The sequence below is a fragment of the Phascolarctos cinereus genome, unplaced genomic scaffold (genome assembly GCF_003287225.1).
Source record: "Phascolarctos cinereus isolate Bilbo 61053 unplaced genomic scaffold, phaCin_HiC Scaffold_2;HRSCAF=192, whole genome shotgun sequence".
Taxonomy (NCBI): domain Eukaryota; kingdom Metazoa; phylum Chordata; class Mammalia; order Diprotodontia; family Phascolarctidae; genus Phascolarctos; species Phascolarctos cinereus.
Genome location: NW_027555625.1, coordinates 76,683,284 through 76,711,226, shown reverse-complemented (window position 1 = coordinate 76,711,226; position 27,943 = coordinate 76,683,284). Strand labels below are relative to the sequence as shown.

At 37.7% G+C, this 27,943-nt stretch overlaps 1 protein-coding gene across 1 annotated transcript in view; it reads left to right on the top strand.

Annotated features, from left to right (window-relative positions):
- Positions 1–23,768, top strand: part of LOC110193192 (uncharacterized) — a 59,041-nt gene extending 35,273 nt beyond the window's left edge. Inside the window, exons 12-17 of the mRNA XM_078149137.1 lie at positions 134–568; positions 655–753; positions 1,911–2,046; positions 2,578–2,673; positions 14,986–15,130; positions 15,442–23,768. Coding sequence (XP_078005263.1) covers positions 134–568; positions 655–753; positions 1,911–2,046; positions 2,578–2,673; positions 14,986–15,130; positions 15,442–17,224 — 2,694 coding nt within the window. The 3' untranslated portion in view covers positions 17,225–23,768. The remainder of the gene's footprint in view (positions 1–133; positions 569–654; positions 754–1,910; positions 2,047–2,577; positions 2,674–14,985; positions 15,131–15,441) is intronic.
- Positions 23,769–27,943: the final 4,175 nt, after the last annotated feature.

Genomic DNA, 27,943 nt, shown 5'->3' with positions numbered 1-27,943 from the left:
GGCGGAGTTGAAGGAGAAGGGCGGGAAGAGCTGAGAGGACTGGTCTCTGACGTCACTTCCGGCCCCTCTTCGCTTGCGCTCTCATGGCGTGGCTACTTCCACTTCCTTTTTGTCTCTTCTTTCCTTCCTGTAGTGGCACGGGGAGCTAGGGCTCCTCCGGCCTTTGGGCCTCCCTCCGACCCAACGTCGCCCGCGGCCTGTCCCTGCTCCTGCCGCTGCTGGCGAGCCGAGCTGCCCCCGGGGATCGGGGGTGTGCGCTGAGCGGAGCCGGCTGCCAGGCCCTGCCTCGGGGGTCTTTGTGAGCGCGGGGCCGGGCGATTCTCTCGGCAGGTGCCTGGTCGGGCCCTTTCCTGGGCTGGCCGCCCCCCGCCGGCCCTTGAGCCCCTCTCGCTGCTCCGCGTCTGCGGGGAAGGAGAGCTGGGCGCAGCCGTGTGTCCTGCTACCCCTGAGCACCCGCCTGCCACGTCGTGGTCAGGCTCGCCGCGGTCCCCCACGGCGGGTTTGGGGCTGGAGCTGCAAGTGCTCCTCGTGTGCCCGGTCCTTGAACCCCCCGGGGTCTGGGTGGTTCGTGAGCTCTGTCTGCGGGGGGAAGTGGGGCGGGAGGGCTTGTTCTGCCTATGGTCTGGAAGGGGCAAGATAGACTAATGCCTGTCTTGGGTCGTTTTTCTTTGCCAGTTCTGCCTTCTGAGCCCTCTGTCCTTCTCCAAGAGGGTGGGAATGGCCCCTGTGTTCCTGACAGCGCCAGGCTGCAAAGTGAGTTCAGTTTGTTCTTTCTGGGAATTATACTTGAGTCCTCAAGGGAAGGTTTAAATTCCCAAATGAGTCATTTCAAAGTTTTAAGTACTCTGTACGTTTAGAGAAGGAGGATAAGATAGGGTCTCTAGCTATGCATCTCAATTTTTTTCCTTCATAGCAGTCTTGTCTCATTGAGCTGACAGAGGAATCTGCAGTACACAATAAAATAAAATACAAAAGGAAACGTAGAGGAAAAAGTTTCGAAAAGACTTAACTGGCCACTCTTTCTAGGGTGTAACAAGGGGGAAAAAAGTAATCAAGACAGTTGTTGTAATACAAATTTAAGTGTTTGGATTAAATTTTTTGTTAAATTTTAACATTGTGAGAATGGCTATTTATGGGATTATGCAGTGATAAGCTACAATCTGTCTTAGAATTAAATTGGGAGGCGCTGTGGTGAAGTGGATGGAGTGTTGACATGGATCCAGGAAGTTCCAATTCAGCTTCTTAATACTGTGAAGATTTTCAAGTTTTTAACATTTGGCCTCAGTTTTCTCATTTGTAAACCAGGGGAAGTAATACCTACAGTACAAACATTACAGGGTTTTTACCAAGTTCAAATGAGATGATATTAGCAATATAAATGTATGCTATTAATATTAAAGGGTAAAAAGTCATCTACAGGATAGCTTTAGTATTATTGAATTAGGATGAAATGGTGCAAGAAAGAAGAAATGACACGAGAGAATGTTAATAGAAATGATATTTAATAGTTAATGGATTGCTTTGTAGCCTCTCAAGAGTCAGTTATACTTGGAGTGTGATGATGAATATTAGTGTTGTGTACTTAATCATGAGACTGTTATTAAATTATCAATATTTGAAGGAAGTGTATGTTTCACGCGTGCTCACCTACAAAGGTGGGTGTGGTTATGCTATGGGACTTAGCCTTTTTTAGTCCCAATTTTCTCTTTATTTCAGATGACAGTAAATTCTTACATTTGTTTCACAGGATTTTTGTAAAAAAATACTTCATAAGCCTAACTGACGTAGTCTACAGTATAAGCTGTTACAGTTGTTTGTACATGATAAAAAATGTATATAATTGGTACTCACTATACATTTGACTTCAAACCACTCCCTAAAATTCTTTCCAAATTTGCTGTTCCCTGAAGGTCCAAAAGGAATCAGTAACATTTAAGGATGTGACTGTGCATTTTACGCAGGAAGAGTGGGGAAACCTGGACCCTTCTCAGAAGGAGTTGTACAAGGATGTGATGTTAGAGAATTACAAGAACCTTGTCTTCCTAGGTAAGAAGAGCTATCCTCTGTGACTCAGATTGTTTCCATAGTGGAGTCTTTCTTAACACACCTGACTAAATCAGAATTTCCTTTGTGGTAAATATTTGAGAATTAGTGCTTGCTTTTTGGAAACTAGTTTGCTAATTCTCTTGTGGCCATTGATGGAGCAGAAGTTGCTCCTTGATCTCAAGTGAGAGGCCGTAACTGTGTACAGCTGGAAACTGGCTAGTTGTTTGTGTTGCCTCTAAGTTGCGCTTTGCCATTCTCTGTCCTTTCAGGTCAGAGTTTCTCCTCTAGAGTTCCATTACAGGTACCTGAGGACAAGAAAGTTTCATCCTGTTACTGGGAGTGGTTCAAAACTAATATTCTTTGGGATCACTAGACTGTATATCTCAGGAATACAATGCAGTGGATTATTTCAGAGGTCCTCTATACCATCCTTTGGTCATTCTTAGCATGCCTCTTCACCCTAGATAATAAGTTACTGGTGAGAGAATAACAGACTTCTGTCTTCAATGCATTTCTGTTTCTAATGAGCAGGACTTACAGTTTGGAAACCAGATGTGATCTCCCATTTGGAAGAAGGAGAAACACCTTGGATACAGGACTCAGAAGTACTTTGGAGCACCTCTCCAGGTGAGACATTAAAAACCAGGCATAGGAGAGTCATTGTAAGCCATATTTTCACTGGTCTTTCGGGGGATGTGCCAGTGATATGCTGGACTTCCTTAAAGGCCCCTATGTCTCTGGACCAGAGCTGAGGCTATCTGGCATGAGCTGTCAGCAAATCTCTTCATTAACATCTTTCCACTCTTAAGTACCTCCAGTTTGGGGAAAGAGTTTCCTTCAGTCAGAGATGTATTGTTCTCTTCTGTTTTTACTTTGGGTTATCTAAATCCCAACAACCATTCTTTTGCTTTGTTTCTAGTGATGGTTCTTTTTTAAAATATGTGTATTAATTTTAATTTAAAAATAAGGGAAAACATCCTATTTTTCTCTATATTCTCTTTTCATCTTTTTTTCCCTCCATGTTCTCTAGAACTAATGTTCTGTTTTTTATGTAATTGTGATAGTGTATATTCTCATTCTACATTCCCTGCATAGGGTTTCCTGGCTTTGTGTTCTTAAGAAATGACAATGATAATGGTATAATAATTATCCAGTTTTGACTTATCCACAATCTTTTCAGCCATTCCCCAAGCATAGGTCATTTCAGGCTGGATTTTTGTCATCAGAAATAGAACCTCTGAGTATTTGTATAGAGAGATTTTTCAATAATATACACAGGGTTTTTTCAGTACCTATATTTTTCAATAGCATCCTTAGAGTTTACTGTTAATTTGAGACAGTGAGGGGACATAGATCACTGGAATTAGAGTCAGGAAAATCTGAGTTCAAATCTTTTCTCAGTTTAGCCGTGTGATCCCAGGCAAATATCACCTAACCTCTCTGTGCCTTAGTATTGTCATCTATAAAATAAGGAAATTGAACTTAATGGCCTCCAACATTTCTTTGAAATCTAAATCTCTGATGCTATAATCCTATAAACAGTGCGATCACTAGATCAAAAGGCATAACTAGTTTTGTTGCTTTTCCTGTCTCGCTTTTTAAAAGATTATTCAGTAATTATTAAGTAAAGTTTTTTTGCTGTTCTGTAATATTGCAGAGTTGTTTCCATGTACAACTTTCTATACATTAAAGGGTTTGAATAAGTTGGGTGTTGATAATTTTGTTTCTAGAACTGCCTTTTTGTGTGCTTTGACCTTGTATCCATGGGGTAATAAAACCGTCTAAATGGTCTATTCCTTAGATTCTAGATGTCTGGTTTTTAGTAGAAAGGTTCATGGCAAAGATTTTTCCCTGTTCTCTTTCTTTCCTTTTTAGATGTCTAAAACTCAGCATGTCTTAAGAAGTCATCATCTTTCCCCTCAAATCCTCCATTTTTACAGACTTCCTTCCCTAATAGTGTGCCCTTCTACTTGTGCATTCTCCCAGAGTCAGTGTCATTCTTCATTCTTCTCCCAAATTCACTCCATATAACCAGTCTGTTGCCAAATCTTGACATTTCTATTCCAGAAGCATCTCTCATATACTTCCCTTTCTCCCTGCTCACAGAGGCTTATATCACCTCTTGTGTGAATTTTTTCAGTAGACCAACCAGGGTTGGTCTTCCTTTATCAAGGCTTCCCTCACTCCAATCCATCTTCCACTCAGATGTCAAAATATTCTTCTTAAAACTTGAGTGGCTTGCTCTAGGATCAAATATTAAAAAATCTTTTTGACTTTTAAAGCCATTCATAAATTGGTTGTCAGTCTTCTTAAATCTTAAATTACTTTCCCTCCTTCCCCCTATTTACTATGTGATCAGGTACATTGGCCTCCTTGCTGTTTCTGAAGCAAAATATTGCCTGCTCAATAATAAGAGTATTTTCATCGACTGTTGGCAGTGTCTGGAATTCTCTCTCTCATCTCCACCACCTGGCTTCCCTGGCCTCTTTGATGACTCAGCTCAAATCCTACCTTTTGCTAGAGATTTCTCAGTCTTCTCCTTACCCCGTTCTACTGCTAGTGCCTTCTCTATAAGATTACATTTCATTTATATTGTTTGTTTCTTGTATGTACGGTTTTTTGCATTTGTTTCGCCCATTACAATGTGTGTCCTAAAGGACAGGGGCTATGTTTCAGTACATCTAAAAAACATGACATTAAATGCAGTTCCACACCTGTGAGCCTCCCACCTTTGTAAAGAAGTAGGTTTCATTTCATATTTTCTTTGGGTCTAAGCCTTTTCTTCATAATTTTGTTATTGTTGTCCAGTTGTTTTCAGTTGTGTCTCACTTTTCATAACCCCATTTGGGGTTTTCTTGGCAAAGATACTGAGTGGTTTGCCATTTCCTTCTCCAGCTCATTTGACAGGTGAGGAAACTGAGGCAAATAAGGTTAAGTGATTTGTCCAGGGTCACACAGCTAGTAAGTGTCTGAGGCCAGATTTGAACTCAGGAAGTCTTTTTGATTCCAGGCCTGGCCGTGCTATCCACCGTGCTGTCTAGCTTGCACCCTTTTGTAGCATTCATGTAAGTCTTGATGTCTTGTTCTTATTCCACCTGTTTTCCCCTGCTGAATCTCAGGGAGCTAGACCATATAACAAATATTTCCTAAAGACCAAAAAAAAGGACTTTAAAAAAACAGCCAAAGCTGATCAGTATGCCCCCAAAGTCTGAAGATATGTATAAGTACCACACTCATGGACCTCCCACCTCTTCAGAGAGGTTGAGTGGAATATCTCTTCATAAGGAGCTATGTTTGTTCTTTGTAAATTTGCACCATTTACTTCTGAATTTTTTGTGTATATGGTTGTTCTTTACACATTTTTGTTGTAGTCATTATGTATATTGTTTTCTTCGCTTTCTTTACTTCACCCTGTAGATCTTTTTATGCTTCTCTGTATTCATCATTTCTTACATCACAGTAATATTCCATTACATTTGTGTATCACAGTTTGTTTAGCCATTCCCTGATCAGTGGTCATCTTTATCCAATTTTTAGCCATCACAAAAGGTGCTCCTATATTTATATTATCATTATATTATCCGAGGCTGGTTCTTTGTAGTTCTTCACCATTCTCTTCTGGATGTCTTGTGATTGTTATTTTCATAGACTTTGGCAGTGTAGCCATATGTGTTATTACCTTGGCTTTGCTACCTTCAGTCTGCATCACTTCAGGTTAGGTCTTTCCTTGAAGGCTTCCATATATTCATGACTTTTTTTTTTTGGTGAGGCAGTTGGGGTTAAGTGACTTGCCCAGAGTCATACCGCTAGTGTTGTGTGTCTCAGGCTGGATTTGAACTCAGATCCTCCTGACTATAGGGCCAGTGCATTATCCACTGTGCCACCTAGCTGCCCCTATTCATGACTTTTAAAAGGCTTCTCTCCAAAATGAGCCCTCTGATGTCTGATAATGCTTGACCTTTCACTGGGGAGTTTCACACATTTATCATGTTCATGGGATTATGATTTATAAGGCTTCTCTGCAATGTGGAGACTAATTCTTGAGCTATGGGTGGTCTTTCCCACCTTCATTATTTTAATTCTGCTCTGCACAGTAATGAAACCTCTGATGGGCGGTAAAGATTGAGTTGCAATTAAAGGCTTTTCCACACTGATTACATTTAAAACATTTATTGCCATTGTGAACTCTCTAATGTTCATTCAGGTTTGAGTTGTGACTGAAGGCTTTTCCACATTCCTTACATTTCAAAGACATTTCTCCAGTAGGAATCATTTTAAGATTAGTTGCTTTAGTCAGCTATCTCTCCTAGTTTTCCTCTTGCATTTCTCTCTAGCTTTCACATTCCCTGGCATTTTCCAGATTTGAGTATATTTCACGTGTGTCACATATGCAATGCGTATGTACATAATATATATTACATTATATATAAGGCTTCTCTCCATTGTAAATCCTCTTGTATTTAAGAAGATCTGATTTTAAAATGAAGACTTTCCCATATTCAGTGTATCATAGTAACAATAATAATAATAGTTAACAATAGCGCTTACTATGTTCCAAGCACTGTGTGAAGAAGTTTGCAAATATCTCATTTGATTCTCACAACAACCTTGTGAGGTAGGTGCTGTAATTATCCCCATTTTATAGTTGTGGAAACTGAGGCAAACAGAGGTTAAGTGATTTGCCCAGGATCACAGAGCTAGTAAGTGTCTAAGGTCAAATTTGAACTCAGTGCATGTATGAGGATTCTTTTCTTTTCTGTATGAATAATTAGATGGTTAGACTCATATTTTACTGAAAAAATTAGAACCATTCACCTAGCTCTCCTTCTCCTTGTTTCACATCACTCAGATACCTTCCTTCACAGTCTCCCTATATAATCCATCTGTCACATGAAGAGGTGGCCATTTTCCTTGCCAAGGCAAACCCCTCTACCCGTATAAATGATCCCATTCCATCCCATCTTTTCTGGAAGATTGTTTCCTCTTTGATCCCCATTCTCTCATTTGTATTTCCCCTGTCACTGCTGTTCCTCAACTGCCTACACATTTTCCCATGTCATTCTGGCTTCGACCTCATCACTGAACATCAACTATTCTCCACTGTTACTAATGATCTTTGAATTGCCAGATGTCATTCCTTATCCTTCAGTCTTTGAACCTTGTGATCATTCTTTTCTCCTTGATACTCTCTCAAGTTTTTCAAAACTATACTCTCTCCTAGTTCTCTGCCTGCTCTCTGACCATTCTGTCTTAATCTCCTTTGCACACTAAGAGTGGGTCACCCTAGTGCTCTGCCCTAGGCACTTTTTCCCTTCACTTGTTCACTTAGTGATTTTTTCAGCTCCCATGGATTGAATTATCTCTAAGCTGATGATTCTCAGATCTTGATATCCAGCCCTATTCTTGGACATTTTGAACTGGACACCAGAGACATCTTAAAAGTCAATATATCGGTAGCTGTCCTTATCTTTCCCCCTATGCACTCTTCCATACTTTCCTGTTACTATGCAGGAGACATCATCCTCCCAGTCACTTAGGCTCACAAACTAGGTGTCACCCTCAACTACTCATTCTTTAACACTCTGCATATACAATAGCCAAATCGTGTTGGTTCTACCTTTGTAAAATCCCTCATATAGTTCCCTCACTCCTGTGACCCTGCAATACCCTTTTTCAGGCCATCATCACATCACATCACACCTGGACTATTGAAGTAGCCTTCTGGTTGGTTTCCCTAGCTCAAGTATCTCTTGACTGTAATCTGTCCTTCACTCAGCTATTAAATTGATCTTCCTAAAACATAGGTCTGACTGTGTCACTCCTCCTATTCAGTAAACTCCCGTGGTTTCAGTAACATCCTGGAGAAAATATACAATTCTGTATTTGTCATTTATTCTGTCTTCTTCTAACCCTTCCAGTCATCTTACAGCCTACTCCTTTTCACATACTTTGGTATCTAGTGACACTTGTCTCCTTCCTGTTCCCACAAAAGACTCCATCTCATTTGATGTCTCCTATGCCTGAAGTTCTTTCACTATTCACCGCTGTCTCTTAGAGTCCTTTAAGTCCCAGCTAAAATTTCACCTTCTACAAGAAACCTTTTCTGATCTGCCTTAATGCTAAGGCGTTTCCTTTGAGATTATTTCCAGTTTATCCTACATATTTTTTGTTGCATATAGTTGTTTGCATTTTGTCTTCCCTCAGGCAGCTAGGTGATGCAGTGGATAGAGCATTGGACCAATAGTTAAGACCCAAGTTCAAATCCTGCCTCAGATACTTAACCTCTGTCTTTTTCAGTTTTAGCCTCTTAAAATTTTTGCTGTTTTAACCTTTATTTTCTTTTTTTATTAATTTATTTTTAGTTTTCAGCAATCATTTCCATACATTTTTGAGTTTTAAATTTTCTCCCCCCTCTTCCCCCTCCCTCTCCAAGACAGTGTGCAATCTGATATAGGCTATACATATACATTTCTATTAAACATATTTTCACATTAGTCATATTGTAAGGAAGAATTGGAACCAATAGAAGGAACCACAAGAAAGACGAAACAAAACAAAACAGAGCTAAAAAAAAAGAGCAAATAGTATGCTTCAATCTGCATTCAATCTCCATAGTTCTTTCTCTGGATGTGGATAGCATTTTCCATCATGAGACTTTTGGAGAAGTATTAGATCCTTGCATTGCTGAAAAGGGCCAAGTTTATCAAGGTTAGTCATCGCACAACATGGCTATTACTATGTACAATGTTCTCCTGGCTCTGCTGACTTCACTTAGCATCAGTCCAGGTCTTTCCAGGTTTTTCTGAAGTCTGCCTGCTCATCATTTTTATAGCACAGTAGTATTCCATTACATTCATGTACCACAACTTGTGTTCAGCCATTCCCCAGTTGATGGGCATCCCTTCAGTTGTTAGTTCTTTGCCACCACAGAAAGAGCTTTGGCCTTTATTTTCTTATATTCTCCTGTTGTGCACTTTCTGAGTCCTCCCATTTTTATGATACACAGACCTGCCTCTACTACTGAAAAACTGAGGGAAGTTACATTTCACTACTCTTGGTTTCTGCCCTTAGTAGCTTCTGATGCAGGGTCAGTGCTAGCCCCAGCTGGATTTCTTTCCCCTTTTCTTCAGGCCCAGTTTAGCCACTCATTCTAGTCCCTAGCCCTAGTTACTCTTCTAGAACTTTGCCTTTCCTGTTGTGCCTCGGCTGGATCAGTGTCTGTTCCCTTTTGTAGGTGTTATAGTAGGTTTCTGAAGAGTCTCTCCCTTGGGGGTCCCTAACCTAAGTGCTACCCTAGGCTGTCCAATTCACCCCACTCATTTTGCTGAGCCAAATCAGTGTCTACCTTAAAGGGTATGCCTGTAATCTCTACAGAAGGGAAGAGATTCCATTGTGAGTCCCAGGCACAAACCTGCAGGTCATTTATAATGCATAAAGTTATGTGTTCCTGATTGCCTACAGCCAGGAGCTTGAAGCTATTTGGGAAAGGTACAGAATGTGCTCTTCAGGATTAGTGTTCTCTGGTATTAGTACATAAGGCAATCATTTGTCAGAGTTCTTTCTTATTCTGGGAATTTTTCTGTAATTGCTATACATCTGGTGCATAATTCCTCCTTTTAGAAGGTATTTCAGAATTAATAGGGACTGGAAAAAATGTTTGCTATTTATTGTTCATATGACCTAGAATTCTTACCTTCTTTAAACTCTTTTTCCACCAAACTAGTTCTGGGTTTTTTTTTTTCATATTTCCTGGCAATTTTCTTTGAATAGGTCATCCTTAGGAGTTCTTTTTGAAGGTTTATCAAACACTACTGGGCAGTCTGTCTACACACCCACACACACACATCTCTTTTGGTGTTCTGTTTAACTAGTCTGTTAAACTGATGTGCCTGTACTAATTCTTAAGCAGTACCAAATAGTTTTGTTGGCTTTTTTTTTGTAATAGAGTTTGAAATTTGTTGTTGCTAGACCCACTTTATTCCTACCTTTTTAAAAAAATTAATATCTTTGCTGTTCTTGACTTTTCATTCTTACCTCTAACACAATGAGCAAACATTTGTTAAACACTTTAGGTGTTCTCTGGTCTAATTCCCACATTATCAAGTCAGGAAACCAAGGTCCCAGTTGGTTAAATAGCCCACTAAAATGGCAGAAGTATGATCAGAAAAGGCTTCATATAGAAATAGTATGTCAGCTGGATCGAAGCAAACTAGGGATTCTAAGGTAGAGGTGGAGTAGGGGATGACAGCCATAGCAAACGTGTGGAGATGGGAGATGAAGTGCTGTGTTTGAGGAGAAATAAAATTGGTTTGCCTGGATTATGATGTACAAAAATGGGAATAATGTATATTAAGGCTGAAAAGCTATGAGGACAGGATTGCAATGAAGGATTGCAAAACAGGATTTTTTTTTTCATCGTAGGAGAAATCAGGAGCTACTGGAGTTTATTGAGTTAAGGGGATGACAGGGCCAGATTTGTACTTAAAGAAAATCATTTGAGAAGCTTTGTGAAGAATGGTTTGGAAAGAGATATAAGGCAAGAAAAATATTTAGGAGACTGTTGTGATAATCTAGTTGAGAGGTGGTGAAGCTCTCCACTAGAATGGTGTATGTATGAGCAGATATAAAGAATGAGATGTAAGAGGTAGTGTAGAAAGAATAATGTTTTGCAGCTGATTGTATATATGAGGAGGTAGAAAGACATGAAGAATCAACAATTACAATGAACTTTTAAACTTGGGGGAATAGAAAGATCATAGGATGGTAATAGCCCTGACAGAAGTTTAAAAGACAGGTGGTTTTTGGTTAAAAGATGATAAGGTGTTTTGCTCTTTGAAATAACATTACCTGTTGTACATCTCGTGTGAAATTTCAAGTAGGCAATTGGTAATGGTGAGACTGGATCTCAAGTAACTAGGTGGATGGGGGTGGGGCGAAAAGAGAGAGAGAGAGACAGACAGAGATCTGGGAGTTGTCTACATCAAGAATAATTGAACTCATGAGAACTGATTGGCTCACCAAGAATGAATATTGAGAAGACAATAAGACAATCTAGGACAGAGACTTGTGTACTCACAGTTTAGGGGCATAATATTGTTGTTGAACCAACAAAAGAAATTTAGGAGTCGTTAGACAGGGAGAAGACCTAAAAGTGTCATGAAAAGCCAAAAAGAGAAGAAAGTGTCTAGCAGAGGAGGGTGGTGAGTAGTGTAAAATGGTGCAAAGAAGTCAAGAAGGGTGATTGAGAAAAGACTTAAATTTGGCAGATTGTGGTTAGGTCAGAAACTAGATTATAAAGTGTCAATAAGGGAGGGAGAAAAAAAGAAATTGAAGTAACTAACGTAGACTAGTGTCGGGAGAAAAATTCTGAGAGACAAAGTTCCAAGCAAGAGCATGATCCATTAATTAGTAAGGCTAGCAGTTACTGACCAGAAAGCTATGTTAATTGTTTTATGGGACCCATCTGCATCTTGTAATCTTTGCTTAGGTTATCAAAACTACCAGACTTGCTGTCTCCTTGGAAGAGATAAAAACTCCTCTAGTTGTATAAGGGCAGGCAAGGACAGACAACATATCTTTTGGGGTTGGTACCAAGTTAACCTGTGGGGCTTAAAGATAACAAGTAGATATAGATGTTCTGGATATATCCAATGGGCTACCGGTATGAAAGATAACTTTTAATTATAAGTTTAAGCTAACTCAGAAAGCTAAATTCTTGTGCTGAACTCAAGGGCATAGAAAGATAAAGAATCAAATATAATATGAAATCAATACAATAAGGAATCAATTACAAAGTAGAATTAATTTGAATTTTTTATTTAAAATTTTAATGGCTTCCAGTTTTTATTGTTGTGGTTATGATTTCCACTTGATTTATTGTGTATTTTTTCCTGTTTCAGCCTACTTTGTATTATATCTTGTCTTTCTATGCTTTCATAAACCATCAAATTCACCATTTCTTAGAAAAATTGAGAAAGATGACAACCTTACTAAACTTCCTTTGTGATATAACTGTAGTCTCAGTACCTAAACCAGAGAAGGATAAAGGAAAAAAAGAGAATTTTAGATGACTTATCATTAGTGAATATTGAGTTGTCAGAAAAAAAAAAGATTATGCTGAAAAGACTATAGTGCTATATCTAAAAATTATTCATCATCATCAAGTTGTATGTATACCAGAGTTGCAGAAATATTCCCTATTAGGAAAACAATCATATTGAATACAAAAACATGCAAACCACAATTATACTGATGAGTGTAGATAAAACCTTTGACAAGGTATAACACCTTCTTAAGCTAAATATTCCACAAAACGGAGGCATAAAATGAAACTTTCTGAACAGAAGTGTAAGTGAAAAGTTATCTTTGTATACAATAGAGGCACACACTAGAAATTTTTCCAGTAAATCCAGGAGTATAGAAAGGACACCCCATTTCTCTGCTGTTATTTGACCTAGTTCTGGAACTCTAATGATAGAAATAAACAAGAGCAAGAAATTAAAAATATTAAAAATAGGCAAAGAGTAGATAAAACTCCCTCTTTAATGATGAAATTATGGTTTGTATAGAAAACACCAGAGACGCAACAAAGAAGCTTAACTAACATCTTTAGGAAAAGGACGGGTTACCAAATAAGTCTATAGGGAACACTTCTTTATAGCAATAATAAAATTCAGTAGTTATAGAGATTTCTGAAAATGACTACAAAATGCATGAAATATATGAGAGACAGTCAATAAGACACACTCAAGACCTATTATCTCTCTCTCTCTCTTTCTTTCTCTCTCTCTTTCTCTTTCTCTCTTTGAGACTAGATCTCCCTTTGTTGCCAGACTGGATGTGCTTGACTACTGCTGTACAAGATGTTGCAAAAATCTTAGTGAAGTTTTAACTTTATATTATAAGCTTTAACACTGTACTAAAAGACTTTTGAGACACCCTATATAATAAAAATGAGACTGCCATATAAATTAATTCACAGATTTATTACTCTTACCAAACAACCAAGGGGATATTTTATATTGGCAGACAAAGTAATAACATTTATTTGAAGGAATAAAGGGACCAAAATCTAAAGGAAAGTTGTTTTTTTTTAAACTAGAGATGAAAGAGGGAAATAGTACTTCTCTACACCTCCAAGTAAATCAGTTGTTAATCAAAATCATTTGATACTTTAAAAATTAGAATAGTATTTCAGTAGAATGGAATAGGTAAAAGATGGATTTGAAATAATTCTTTTCAACAATACAGTTTCAGTAAACCTGAAAACAAAAGTTATTTGAGGATGAACTCAGAATTTGTCAAGAATTGCTGGTAAAATCTTGAAGTTGGGCTGAATTAGGTTTACACTAACATCTTATGCAGTATTTCAATAAGTTCAAAATAAATATATCAACCTTTATTTTTTGTTTTTAAAAAAATGTATGATTTATTTAAACATTTTTTTTAATTTTGAGTTCAAAATTCTCCTATTTAGCCCCTTCCCCACTCATTGAGAAGGTAAGCAATATGACACCAATTATACTTGTGAAATCATGCACAGCATATTTCCATATTAACCATGTTGACCCCCCAAAAAAGGCCAAAAAAAAATGAAAAGAATTATACTTCACTGTGTACTCGAGTTCATCATTTCTCTCTCAGGAGGTCAATAGCATTTTTCATAAGTTCTTTGGAATTTTTTTGGATCATTGTATTGAGTGGAGTAGCTAAGTCTTTCACAGTTGATCATTATTATAATATTGTTGTTATGATGTTCAGTATTCTCCTGGTTCTCACTTCACTTTGCATCAGTTCATATAAATCTTCCCAGCTTTTTCTGAAATCCTGCTCATCCTTGCTTACTAGCATAATAGTATTCTATCGCAGTCAATTCAGTTATTCTCTAATTGAGGGGCATCCCCTCAGTTTCTAATTCTCCACCACAAAAAAAGCTGCTATATAGGTCCTTTTCCTTTTTGTTTGATCTCTTTGGGATACAGACCTAGTAGTGGTATTATTGGGCCGAGGGTATGCAAGTTTTATATCCCTTTGGACATAATTCCAAATTGTTTTCCAGAATAGAAAGACCAATTCACAATTCCTCCAGCACTGCATGAGTGTCCCTTTTTTTCTAATCTCTACCAGCAACAAACCTTAATTTTAGAGATCATGTCAAATAAAAAAGAACCAGACCAGGTAGTACCTTTCACAGTATTGGTTCAGGGTGAATTTTAGGCAATGAATGGCAATCACAAATCATAAAATAGATAATTTCAGTTACATGAAAGTGAAAAGCATTTGTGCTAACAAATGAAAAAATGAGAAGGGATACTATCATTTGATGAAAAACACCTATTAATAACTCTGATAGTAGTTTTCTATCCAGTATACAGTGGGAAATAATACAAATCTGTAACAACAAAAGCTTTTTCTCAAAGGACAAATGTTTCAGGGATATGTGAAAAAATGTTTTTAAGAATTGCATGCTGTTAAGAATTATATGAAAGATTTCTCTACATTTCTATTAAGATGAGAAATGTAAATCAGAAGTACTGATGTACAGAAAATTGAGAAAGACTAGAAGTCATAGCCTAGAGGGAAATTGAGCAAGCCCTAATTGGCCATCCCAAAGCAAAACAAAACCCAGTAGGTGCTGTGGTTCTGATCATTTTAGAAGCCAGTGCTCTTAAGTTTCCAGTAGTACAGAAAGAAAAGAATGCCACTAAATTTCTTTTTCCAAACATGTATGAGTCTCATAATGAGAGAAAGTAGAGATAAATATTGATGCAAAAATGTTATATGACATTTCAGCAAAAGACCTATAGCATTATATGAAAAAATAAATGTTGATCATTTTCTTGATGCCAAAGTCAGAAAACTGTTTACTGTATTTTCTTTTCAAATTTAGCAGGAAATGTTTACATTTGGGTTTTGTTTGTTTGTTTGTTTGTTTTTCAGATTGGATGACTGGGCCTGGAACTAAGCAGTTAACAGAGAAAAGACTTAGAAGGGATGGTTCCTATGTCTTTAAATTGGGAGAAGCATTGAAATATTATGTCACTTTGGAGAAGCAGGAGCCGAACCACGAGGAGAAACATTCTAGGCAAGTAAATAATCATCCAAAGGAAAAATCCTAACAAATTTAAGACTTTTCAGGCTTTTAAATTCAATCCATTTTTCTTAGCTGATGTCCACATAAGAAGCTTTCCATAAATATATATATAAGTAGAATTTCAGACATTATTCAATCTTAAGCAGTATTTAAGAGATCATTATCAAAAGATCAATTTTCTAAATATAATGAATGTGAAGATTGAGGTTATTCAGATATTTTCAATAGCTTAGAAACCACACGAATGTAATTCATGTAGGTAAGCTTGGCAACCACAATTCATCCATTATTTCTCATCACAGAATTCCTATTGGAGAAAATCTCCATAAAAGTCATGAATATACCAAGGCCTTCTGGAACACACACATGGTCGATCATCAAACAATTCACAGTAGAGAGAAGCCTTATGAATGTAATTATTGTGGAAAGGCCTTCCGCTCCAGCTCATACCTTATTCAACATCAGAGAACTCATACTGGGGAGAAACCTTATGAATGCAGTGATTGTGGAAAAAGCTTCCGCTGGAGCTCACAGTTTACTCAACATCAAAGACTGCATAGTGGAGTGAAACTTTATAAATGTAATGATTGTGGGAAGGTATTCCCGAATAGGACATACCTTACTGAACATCAGAGAATTCATACTGGAGAGAAGCCTTTTGAATGTAATGATTGTGGGAGGACCTTCCGATGGAGCTCTCAATTTACTCAACATCAAAGACTGCATACTGGAGTGAAACTTTTTAGATGTGATGATTGTGGGAAGGTTTTCCCCAATAAGACATACCTTAGTGAACATCAGAGAATTCACACTGGAGAGAAACCTTATGAATGTAATGACTGTGGGAAGACCTTCCGATGGAGTTCACAGTTAACTCTTCATCAGAGAACTCATACTGGAGAGAAACCTTATAAATGTAATAACTGTGAAAGAGCCTTCCGTAGCAAATTACACCTTACCCGACATCAAAGACTTCATACTGGAGAGAAACCTTACGAGTGTCATGAATGTGGTGAGTCTTTCCGGTGGAGCTCGCAACTGACTGTACATCGGAAAATTCATACTGGAGATGCTCCTTACAAATGTGATGATTGTGGGAAGGTCTTCTGCTGGAGCTCACAGTTTATTGAACACCAAAGAATCCATACTGGAGAAAAACCCTACAAGTGTAATGATTGTGGAAAGGCCTTTGGCTGGCTCTCACAGTTTACTAGACATCTAAGAATACATACAGGAGAGAAAACCTATAAATGTTATGAATGTGGAAAGACCTTCCTTGACAGCACATATCTTACTGAACATCAGAGAATTCATACTGGAGAGAAGCCTTATGAATGTAATGATTGTGGAAAGGTCTTCCACTGGAGTTCATACCTTACTCAACATCAGAAAACTCATACTGGAGAGAAGCCTTATAAATGTAATGAATGTGGAAAGAACTTCTGCTGGAGGTCACAGTTTACTCAACATCAGAGACAGCATACTGGATTGAAGTTATATAAGTGTAATGATTGTGGGAAATCCTTCCTTAACAAGACATACCTTACTCAACATAGGAGGACTCATACCAGAGAGAAGCCTTATAAGTGTAATGAGTGTGGAAAAAACTTCCGTTGGAGCTCACAATTTACTCAACATCAGAGACTGCATACTGGAGTGAAACTGTATCCATGTAATGACTGTGGGAAGTCATTCCTTAGTAACACATACCTTACTCAACATAAGAGGACTCATACAAGAGAGAAGCCTTATAAGTGTAATGATTGTGGGAGGACCTTCCGATGGAGCTCACAGTTTACTCAGCATCAGAGACTGCATACTGGAGTGAAACTTTTTAAATGTGATGATTGTGGTAAGGTATTCCCCAATAAGACATACCTTAGTGAACATCAGAGAATTCATACTGGAGAGAAGCCTTTTGAATGTAGTGATTGTGGGAGGGCCTTCCGATGGAGTTCACAGTTAACTATACATCAGAGAACTCATACTGGAGAGAAGCCTTATAAATGTAACAGTTGTGAGAAAGCTTTCCGTTGCAAATTAAATCTTAATCGACATCAGAGAATTCATGTTGGAAAAAAATAAGTGTAATAATTGTCAGTGGCCTTTGGCTAGCTCTCTCAACTTATATGACATCTGTGAATTCATACAGGAGGAAAAATACCTATATATGTTACAAATGCAGAAAGACTTGCCTCAACAGCACATATATTACTGAAATATTAGAGAATTCTACTGGAGAGAAGCCTTCTGAATGTAACAATTGTGAAAACACCTTACATGCCAACCCACATCTTACTGGACAAAAGAGACTCCAAACTGGAAAGAAACTTCATGAATGTAGGAACATTTTCCACTGGAGCTCACAATTTACACAGTATCAGAGAACACAAACTCTTATGAAAGTTGTACTTGAGAATTTTTTCTCAAGTGACAACTTAACTGAACATCAGAGAATGTATACTGCAGAGAAGCATTATGAACATAGAAAGGCTTTTCATGAAAAGTGAGCTGTTACTTGACATCAGTTAACTCATACTGGAGAGAAACCCTATAAATATGGTGAATGTGGAAAGGTCTTTGAAAGCAGAGCTCTTACTCAAAGTCATAGTGCTCATATTGGAAAAAACTTACGGAGATAGAAACTTGTGAATGTAATTGAGAAGGCTTTCAGCTAGTTGAGCTGAATATGAAAGGAAATCAGGAATTGAATGAGGAGATTTAAGATTAGAGGGCAATTCAGGTATGGGGTTCAGAGAGTTCAAAGACAGAGTTGTAAGCTGGATCACTATCATATCGAGATTCTCTGGAACCATTTCTCCTCAAACCCCACCCCCCCCCTTGGCCATGTAGATTAGAATAGGTTTTTGCCCTGAAAGGCAAGGTAGCTTTCCCCAAGACTTAATTGGCAAGTAGGCTAAGGCTCAAGCTGTCTAGCTGTTGGTGCATCTTCTTTAAGGTATGTTAACATAGCTTCCTAGTCATCTAAGAACATAAAAAAGCTAGACTCCCAGTTCGTGGGGATTTAGCACATTCTCCTCTGCTAACCAGATTTGTTTCTATATGTAGATGAAAGGTGACCTTTCTATCCAAGCTAAGTGTTACACTCTTATTGAGTATCTTTTTTCTGCTATGGCTAAGTAAATCTTTTAACTATTGATTGAGAACGCATTCCTTTACAATATTTGACTTAAACTAGTGGATCAGCTTGAGGCAGGCCTGGTCCACAACATTCCATTTATCTGGATCAAAGTGCCTGGAGAGGAATAATGTGTAAGTACACTTAGAGAGGTAAGAAGGGCCCTGAGTGTAAAGAATTTTTAATGACAGAAATGGTTATATTCTAGAGCAGGGATGGGGAACCAGCAGCCTTGAGAACATAAATGGCTGTCTAGGTCCTCAAGTGCTATGTTCTGTGAAGTTTGTATTTTGTCAGAGGGCTGCATTTGAGGACCTAGAGGGCCACATGTGGCCTCAAGGCTAAGGTTCCCCACTCCTGTCTAGAGGCACTAAGGAGCCACTGGAGTTGTATAGAAGTATTATTTCTGTAGTCAGACCTATGAGTTAAGAAAATCACTGGATGTGTGGAGAACGGATTTGACTAGGAAGAGGCTAATGCAAAGAAACCAAATAGCAGGTTATTTGCAATAGTCTGAGTGAGAAATGTGATGAGGACATGAATTAAGGTGGGAGCTGTATGGGTGAAGAAAATGGGAAATGTCCATCTTTGTACAGAGACATTGATAAGATTTGACAACTGATTGGAAGTAGGGAGTAAGAGTGAGTAATTAAGGATTACACAGAGGTTAGGGACCTGAGTGACTGAAAGGAATTGTAATTTATTCAGTAATAGGAACAGTCTGATGAACAGTGGTTTAGGGAGGTGAAAAGATAATGAATTCTATCATCTACATGAGAAATCTATGGGGAAATCTAGTTAAAGTGCCTGTTAGATAGTATGGATGCTGTGTGATATGGAACTGAAGCTCAGTAGAGAGCCTATGGTTAGATATATAAATCTGGAAGTTTTCTGCTTTGAGATGGTAATTAGACCCCTGGGATATGATGAGATAGCTAAAGAATATATGGTAGAGAAAAGGCCCAGTATAGAACCTTGTGTTGTACCTACTGTTAGTGACATATCACAAATGAAGACTGAGCAAAGGAAAAGAAAGAGTGATCAGCCAAGCAAGAGGAAAACCAGGAGAGAGTAGTATTAAGAAAACCCAGAAAGGAAAGTACGGTAAACAGTACCAAGTGCTACAAGCAGGTTGAGAATGATGGCACCACTTGTTGGTTTATATTGTACTCAACAAGTTCAGGTATGAGTTGAACTAGATGGCAGCTGAGCTTCCTTTGAACCCTAGAATCTTAGGATTAAGTGAATACTTTGACCCAATGAGCTCTGATTTTTTTTAACCATTTAAAAATTATAAACTATTCTTCATCAATGATCAAACTACAAATAAAAATAAACCATTAACATTTTAAAAAGTAAGACCACTCAAATTCACAACATAAAACAGTTTTGCTTTTTGTTCTGTATCCCTTTTTAGGATTTTGAATCTGCTACCTTTTAGTTTTTTATCCTGGTTCTTGACCCCATTGATAATCCATTTGCAGTGTCAGTCCAAATATACAAGGTATTCCAGAAGTCTTAGTGCAGTTTTAAGTTTAAATAACCTTAGAACGTCACCAAAATTTTTGGAACTACCCCGCATATATACACACACACACACACACATATCCCTCCCTCTCGCCCGCTCTTCTCCCTCCCTCCCTCTCTCTCTACATACATACATACACACACACACACACACACACACACACACACACACACGTACACACGTGCATTGATGGAAGAGTTCTATAGATTGGTCATCTGATTTTTATATCACGTTCCAGACAACAGGTATTTTTCCTGTGTGAGTAATTAGGGCAAATTCTCAAGTGATTGTATATCTCATTTAGGAGGCTCTTCAGTGTTCTGAAATTTGAGATTATCATTACAATGAATGTCATTCACAAGAGCATGTAAAGAACCTCACCACCTATTGGGAATGATATATATCATATAAACACACTAATATGCTATATTTCAAAGGAGGGTTGCATTCAATCTACATACAGTTCTTCTATTCACACTTTGTATCACTTTATATAGACTATTTCATATTGTTTTTTTCATTTTATATTTCCTAATTAATAGCATGATTGTTTTGCATTGTATCATACTTTATTCAGCCATCCTATCATTATGTTTATGTGTGTGTGTTATTGGCATTTTTGCTCTTGCATAAAGGTGCTGAGGATATTTTAGAGTAGAAGCCCTTTTTTTCCTTATAAATTTAGTGTGAAGTCCTTCTATGAAATTGCTAGGATGAAATGTCTGGTCAGTATTTTCACTCATTGAATATTATGACATTTTTAAATGTTTGCAAGTTTACTATTTCATTAAATATTTAATGAAAGGTCTATTTTACCCACAGTCCCTACATCATTAGAACTTTCTGGAGTTTGAAGGCATTTTGTTCATTATCTAAATTAAATTTACAATATGATGAGTCCAGGTCCGTAAAAGGAAAAAAGGCCCATCAATGGGAGAATGACTGAACACATTATAGTAGAAGAATGTAATGGAAATTATTGTAATATAAGAAATGATAGAAAGGGATGGTTTTGGAAAAACTGAAGAGGGTTGCATGTGAGAAACAATATTGCAAAATTTAAATAGTGCAATGACCAGCAAAAATTTGAGAGGACTGATGATGAATGTTCTCAACTTCCTGATGGAGAAGTGATGGACTCAAGTTGTAGAATACATTGGAGTTGATATATGTTTTTGGATACACCCAATATGGGAATTTGTTTTGCTTAACTGCATGTATATTAGAAAAAGAGGAGAAACTATCCTCTCCTGTTTGGCCATATTACTTACATTTTAAAAGTAAGACAAAGGGTTTTTGATTGCTTTTCTTCCTCTGGTTATTTTCTTTTAAAATATAACAGACATGAAGCAGAGAGATGGAAGGAGATAATAGCCAAGTTCCTCCTTCTTCCTGTCCCCACAAAACTCCCTTCAAAAACATCTAGAAAATGCATCAGACTGACTCTTCAGGGTAAAATCCTTGAAAAAAGTCAGTGAATCATTTTTCCAGCCCATGTCTGCACAGGGTGATAGAGAGGTCTCTGAGGACAGTCTGGCTACAAGTATGCTGTGTGCAGAAGAACTCCAGTGCAGAGAAAGGCTGTGTCTAGGTAAGACTTAGTCCCTAACCCATACCAAGGCATCTCAACTTTGTGCAGGCTTCAGGAACAGGTGCCACTTGGCAGTTTGGTTGCCTGCTACCCAGTTCTAAGTCACAGATCCAAGGTGGATTGAGGAGAAAACCTTTGGCCAAGGATGTGAAAAGAGTCCCTGGGCTGTGCAGTGAGAGGATCAAATTTAGAAACAAAGCAGGAGTGTGGCCCAGATCTCAGGAGCAGGGTGGAGTCTCATTTCCAGCCTCTACCACCATCTGAATCCTACAGGGATTCAGGGCAGGATAGACCCAAAAGGAGCCTACAGTTTTCTCACTCTGACCCAGAAGATTTTACCAGCTGGGTAATAATGGCTGTATCAAGCAGTTATCTATGCTTGCTCAGAACCAGATCAGGAACCTGCCAAGTTCAAACTAGGGGGTCAGTAATCATACTTTGCTGTGGTTCAGACCACTTGAGAAGTACTGGGAGCTTGCAAGCCTCAGCTTCACTGGACAGTACTCAGTATTGCTGAAGTCAGAAAGTGAGCTAGAATAAACAAATGAAAAGAATCCTACCACGAAAAAGCTATTTGATAACAGATGCTTAAGACAGACTTAGTAAAGAGTGACTCTAAAACACCTACAAGCAAAGTCTCAAAGAACACAGCTGAGGCACAAATTCAAATAGAATCCCTGAGAAGAGATGAAGCAAGAGTTTTAAAATGTTTTTAGAAATGAAATGATAGTGCTTGAGGAAAAAATTTGGAGAAGAAATGGGAGCTATAGAAGAAAAAATTGAAAAGGAATTAAAAGCTTGGCATAAGTTTATAAAATCTTGCACAGGAAACAAACTCCCTGAAAATTAGAATGGACCAAATAGAAGCCAACAACTTCATGAGATACTCAGAAACATTCGGAAGTTAAAAGACTGAAAATATAAGAAGAAAATGTAGGGTATATCATAACAAAAACAACTGATCTGAAAAAATGGATTGAGGAGAGAAAACTTTAGAATCATTGGACTACCAGAATACCTTGACCAGAAAAAGAGGCTAAAATCTTAAAATTATCTACAGCTCTTAGAAACCTCAAAATAAAAACGCCCAATAAGATCATAGCCAAAATCTAGAACCTATAGGTTGAAGAAAAAATGTTGCAAGCAGCCTGAAAGGATTCAAGTATATAGTGAGGAGGACCACGTTTAATTTAGTCACTACCACAATAATGGTGGGGAAAGATCAGAATACAATATTGCAGAAGACAATATAGGCTTACAGAACAAAGCATAATCCATAGGGAGGAAAATAGACCATAATGAAAAGACCAGAGCTTTATAGAAACATTAAAGTTTAAACACAGGCCTGAAAAGAAAAGAAAGAGGTAAACATGAATGAACAGTCATAAAGGACTAAGCAAAAATGAACTTCTTACATTAAAATATGGGGAAATGATGCATGTGTCTCTTCTGATGTTATCGTCATTAGATATTGTAAGAGGAGTCTAATTAGGGAGCAGGACTGGTAGTACTTCTGTTATATCTTAATGTTCTTAGGAGAGCAGTGGAAAGAAAAGAAGAATATACTGGGAAGAGAAAAGATAGTGAAAAATAATCTCACATAATCAGGGTACATAAGTAACCATAACAAATGAGGAATACAGTGGGAGGTAGCTTTTGACCCTTGAATCTCACTCTCATCTGAACCAGTCAAAGAAGGGAAGAATACACATAGAGTTAGATGCTAAAATATATTTCGTTCAGTGGGGAAAAGGAAGAATTAGAGGGAAGGTAGATTAAGAGAGGGATTAGTCTTAAGCAAAACAAACTAAGGATGTACAAAAGTATTTCTAATTCTTTTGATTTAGCAGTCAATGGGAATCTGAAGGAGGTGCTCATATATTGAGGAATGGATGAACAAGTTACAATATATGAATGTAATGCAGTTCTGTTGTGCTATAAGCACAATGATGACGTGGATGGTTTCAGAGAAACCTGGGAAGACTTATATAAACTCATGCAGTGAAGTAGACAGAACCAGGTAAACAGTTTTTATAAATATAAAATATAGCAAAGATACAACTTTGAAAGAATTAGGAACTCTTTATCAGCATAATGACTAACCACAACTCCAGAGGATTAATGATGAAACATTTTACCCACCTCTTGATAGAAGGGTGTGTTCGGTACAGAATAAGACATGTTTTGTTGGACATGGCCAATGTAGAAATGTCTTCTTTGACTATAATTGTTTATAATTCTCAGTAGGGAGGGGGGTGGGATTAGACTGGGAAGGAGAGAATGAGTATTTGCTGATTGAAAAGAATAAAATCTTTTTTTAAATGTAATAAGTATAAACTCAATAAACATAATTCTTCATTTGTACTGATAAGTATAAGAAGCATGTGGTACCTCTTACTCACGTACAGGCTGCTGCTGGAGGTGTCATTTCTTATATGCCTTTGATATAAGGAGTCACCCAATCTCCTTAAAAGTTAGGGAAAAAAAAGATCAGCACTATAACCTTTGAAGTTGTTTAGAATGATGGTGGATTAAGCAGTCAGTTGAGTACATTTATTGGGCTCATCTTCCTTTGGTATTGTTTAAAAATATTAATTGTGATACCATTTTAGGTTCACTTTAAAAAATGAAATAGTAAATATTTTTAAACCATTTTTTAAACCATTTTAAACCATTTTTAAACCACTGTAATTTAGAATATGTAACTATAACGTTATCACTTTGATTTTAAAGCCCTGTAGTATATCCACAAAGGGCCATGTTTGTATGAAATGAGTCATCTTTAAATATCATTCTACACCTATCTTTGACTTGTTCTATCATTGTTTGGTGCCCTGTAAACAGAAAAAGTAGAAATGAGTTACTATATGATCTAGTGACACTGATTTCCTTGTGCCTTCTCCCTACTTGCTTTTTTACTGGCTGAAATGCTATCTTCCCATGCTGTTTTCATTTCTTGGTTTCCTTCAAGCTCAGCTAAAATCCTTTCTGTATGAATCTTCTTAGTCCCCCTTAATGTAATGCCTTTCCCACGAGATTGTCTCTAATTTATCCTGCATATATCTTGTTTGTGTATAATTTTACTCCTAGCCATGTACTCTTCTGTCCAGTGACACTGGCCTCCTAGCTGTTCCATGAACAAGATACTCATCTCTTGGCTCCAGACATTTTTGTCCACCATGCCTAGATGTTCTCCCTCAACTCCATTTACTGACTTCCCTAATTTCCTTTTAAGTCTCAAGTAAAATCCTATCTTTTACAAGAAACCTTTCCCGATTCCTCTTAATTTTAATGACTTCCCTCTGTTAATAATTTCCCATTTATCTTGTGTGTGTGTGTGTGTGTGTGTGTGTGTAAATTGGAAAGGTAGGAAGGGACTAAGTTATAAAGGCCTTAAACACCAGACAGGATTTTGTGTTTGTTCCGGGAGCCAGTGGTGTTCATTGAGGTGGGGTTAGGGGTGGGGGTGTGTGATATGGACTTCTATTTTAGGAAAATATAATGAATATAGTGAATAATATACCAGAAAGCTTAAAAAACAGGTTGTGGCCAAGTTATTGAGAGCTTTAAAAGTGAAACAGGGAAGCATATATTTGATCTTAGAGAAAATAAAGAGCTAATGAAGTTGAATAGAAGAGAGGCATAGGCAGGAGGAAAATCACTTCAGCAGTAGATGTGGGATAGACCTGATGCAGAAAAACATGTCAGTGACAGCTGTTAGATGACTGTCATAATAACCTAGGTGGTAGGTAAAAGTGAACTAGGGTGGTGCTGTGTGAATATAGAGAGAAGAGGACAGATGCATGATGTGTTAATAGAGGTTTAAATGTTGATTTGGTAATTGATTAGATATTTAGTGTCAAGGAGAGTGGAGGGTCATACAAACATGGTATACTGGAAGCATGGTGGTGCGGTAAGTAGAAATAAGGAAGCTTAGTAGAAATAAGGAAGCTTGGTAGAAAGGGAAGGTTTATCAGTCAACTAGCATTATTAGGGTAACTGGGAAGGGGAAAAGGATTTATTAAGTGCCTGCTTTGTGTCAGGCACTGTGCTAAAATTGATGTATACAAAGAATGGCAAAAAACAATCCCTGCTTTCAAAGAGCTTACACTCTAACAGGGGGACATTTTAAAAATATGAATGTATAAACTAGACACAGGATAGATTGTGTTGATCTTAGAGAGAAAGCACTAAGATTAAGGAAGACTAAGAAAGGCTTCTTTCAGAAGATGGGACTAAAGAGGTGAGTGACATGGACCGACAGACCAATTTGACAGCTAAGTAGATGATGGATTGGTGTGGGGAGATAGTTGAAGCAGGGAGACCAACCAACAGGCTATTGCAGTAGTCCAGGCATGAGATGATGAGATCCTACACCAGGGTGGTTGCAGTATCAGAGTATCACTCATTGTATGTGGGAGGTAAGATAAGAGTGAGGAATGGCATGACACCCAAGTTATGAATTTAGGTGACTAGAAGGAGGGTGGTACCTTGGAATGCAGTAGGGAAGTTAGGAAGCCAGGGAGAGTATAGTGGGGAAAATAAATGAGTTCTTTTTTTGACATGTTGAATTTGTTATATTTCTTTTATGTCTAGTTTTAAATATCCAGTAGGCAATTGGTGATGTATTATTGAAGCTAGGGAGAGACTGAGTATGGAAATATAGATCTCTTGAATCTTTGGCATAGGATTGGTCATTAAATCCATGGGATTAAATCCATGAAATGCAAGAGTATAGAGAAGAGGCTTAATATAGAACCCTGAGGAATACCCACAGTTAGGAGTGTGAACTAGATGAGCAGTCTGTAAAACAGCACAAAAGGATCAGTCACACAAATAGAACTAGGAGTCCTAGTAATATCCTCAGGAGAGGGGTTACTTTCCTAGGAGGAGAGAATAATCAGCAGTGTCAACTGCCGAAAAAGGATGATAACCAAAGAAAACACTATCAGGTTGGGACATTGAGATCATTGATAACTTCAGAGAAAGGATTTTCAATTTAGTGAAGAGGTTTGAAGCCATGTTGCAAGGTGTTGAGAAGTGAGAGGAAATGAAAACAGCAAATGTAGGCAGCTCTTTCTAAGACTGTTTAATAGAGGGTATAAGATGGTAGTTCAAGAGGATAATAGGGCTTGGTAAGGTTTGAGGATGAAGGGGGTATTTAAGCATGCTTGAAAGTATTAGGGGGAAAAAACTTCAAAGGTTGCAGATGAGAGAAAGTAAGGATGATTAAGGTTTTAATCTGCTGGAAAAAACCAGAAAAATATTAATAGAAGGGTTGGTCTTTGAAAGAACTACCTCATTGTCAGACACTGGGGTTAAGAGGTAAAGTGGAGTATTATTCTCCTCTTATCCTCCTTATTGGGGGTCTAGAGGTGAAGAGAATGGGAGAAGAGGGAGCTTATATTGCATTATTTATCCTAACAAAGGTAATGAACTTGATGTTTGGAAGGAGACATATTTTTAGACTTGGCCACTGTGTGAATTTGTTTTGCTCAACTATGGTTATTATGATTCCTTCTCCCGCTCCACCCCCTCCAGTTCTGAATGGCAGTTGGGGGACTGGGGAGTGGGCAGACAGAAAGGAAGAGAATTGGCAGTGGTGACCATAAAAAGAAAAAAAGTCCATTGAAATATTTACAAAGCAGACAAAGGAGTATAGAAGGTAGGTCTGAAGAAGACAAAGACAAGCAGGACAGTTTTGAAAGTAATGTGTTTGAATTTATGTGTTTTTTTGTTTTTGTGGGGTTTTTTCCAAAGCAAGTGATATGGAATAGACATTCACAGTTTTCTATTAAAAAAGAAAAAAACTCCTTTTGGTTCTACTTTGTAAATAGAATTGTACTTTTGTTTTGGTGTTGAGATTTTTTTTTTTAAATTAAGGTAGCTGGAGAGATTGCAAGGTTTTTTGGCTGGCCAAAATACAGCACCAAACCAATGGGACTTTGCAGCTGACAGATATGCAGAATAAAGGCACACCAGTTGCAGCCATCAAGAACACAAAGGAAATGGATATCAAGAAAGGGGTAAATTTACATGTTAACCTGCTTTGACGTACATCTCAGTTTTCCTTTTAAACTCTCCCCAGCCTAGTTCAAGGAAGTAAAACTTAAAAAGATTTTATTACTATTACTATTTTTCAAGCCTCACCATGTTACATGATTTCATGGACCATCAGTGCAGAATTTTGAGAATTACAAAGTTTTCTAATTTATTATCCTATGTGGAATACAGGTTGGGTCTAATAATCATGAATTTTCCATCAGTGGAGATTAAATTAATGAGGTTTTACTATATTGATAGTTTAGTAAGCACAAATAAAAACTAGTCCTCTATAATGCAAATATTAATAATTTTAATAACAGGTGCACATATTCCAAGAAGGGAGATTATTCTGTAAACCTCCAAAGGAAGAAAAATTAAGTTATTAATTCAAGATGATAAAGCATATTGGTCTAAGTAGAATCTGATCATTACATAATGGTCAGAACATGAGGACAAAAAGTAAAAACCTAATCAGAATTTTTTATATACTGCCAAATATCT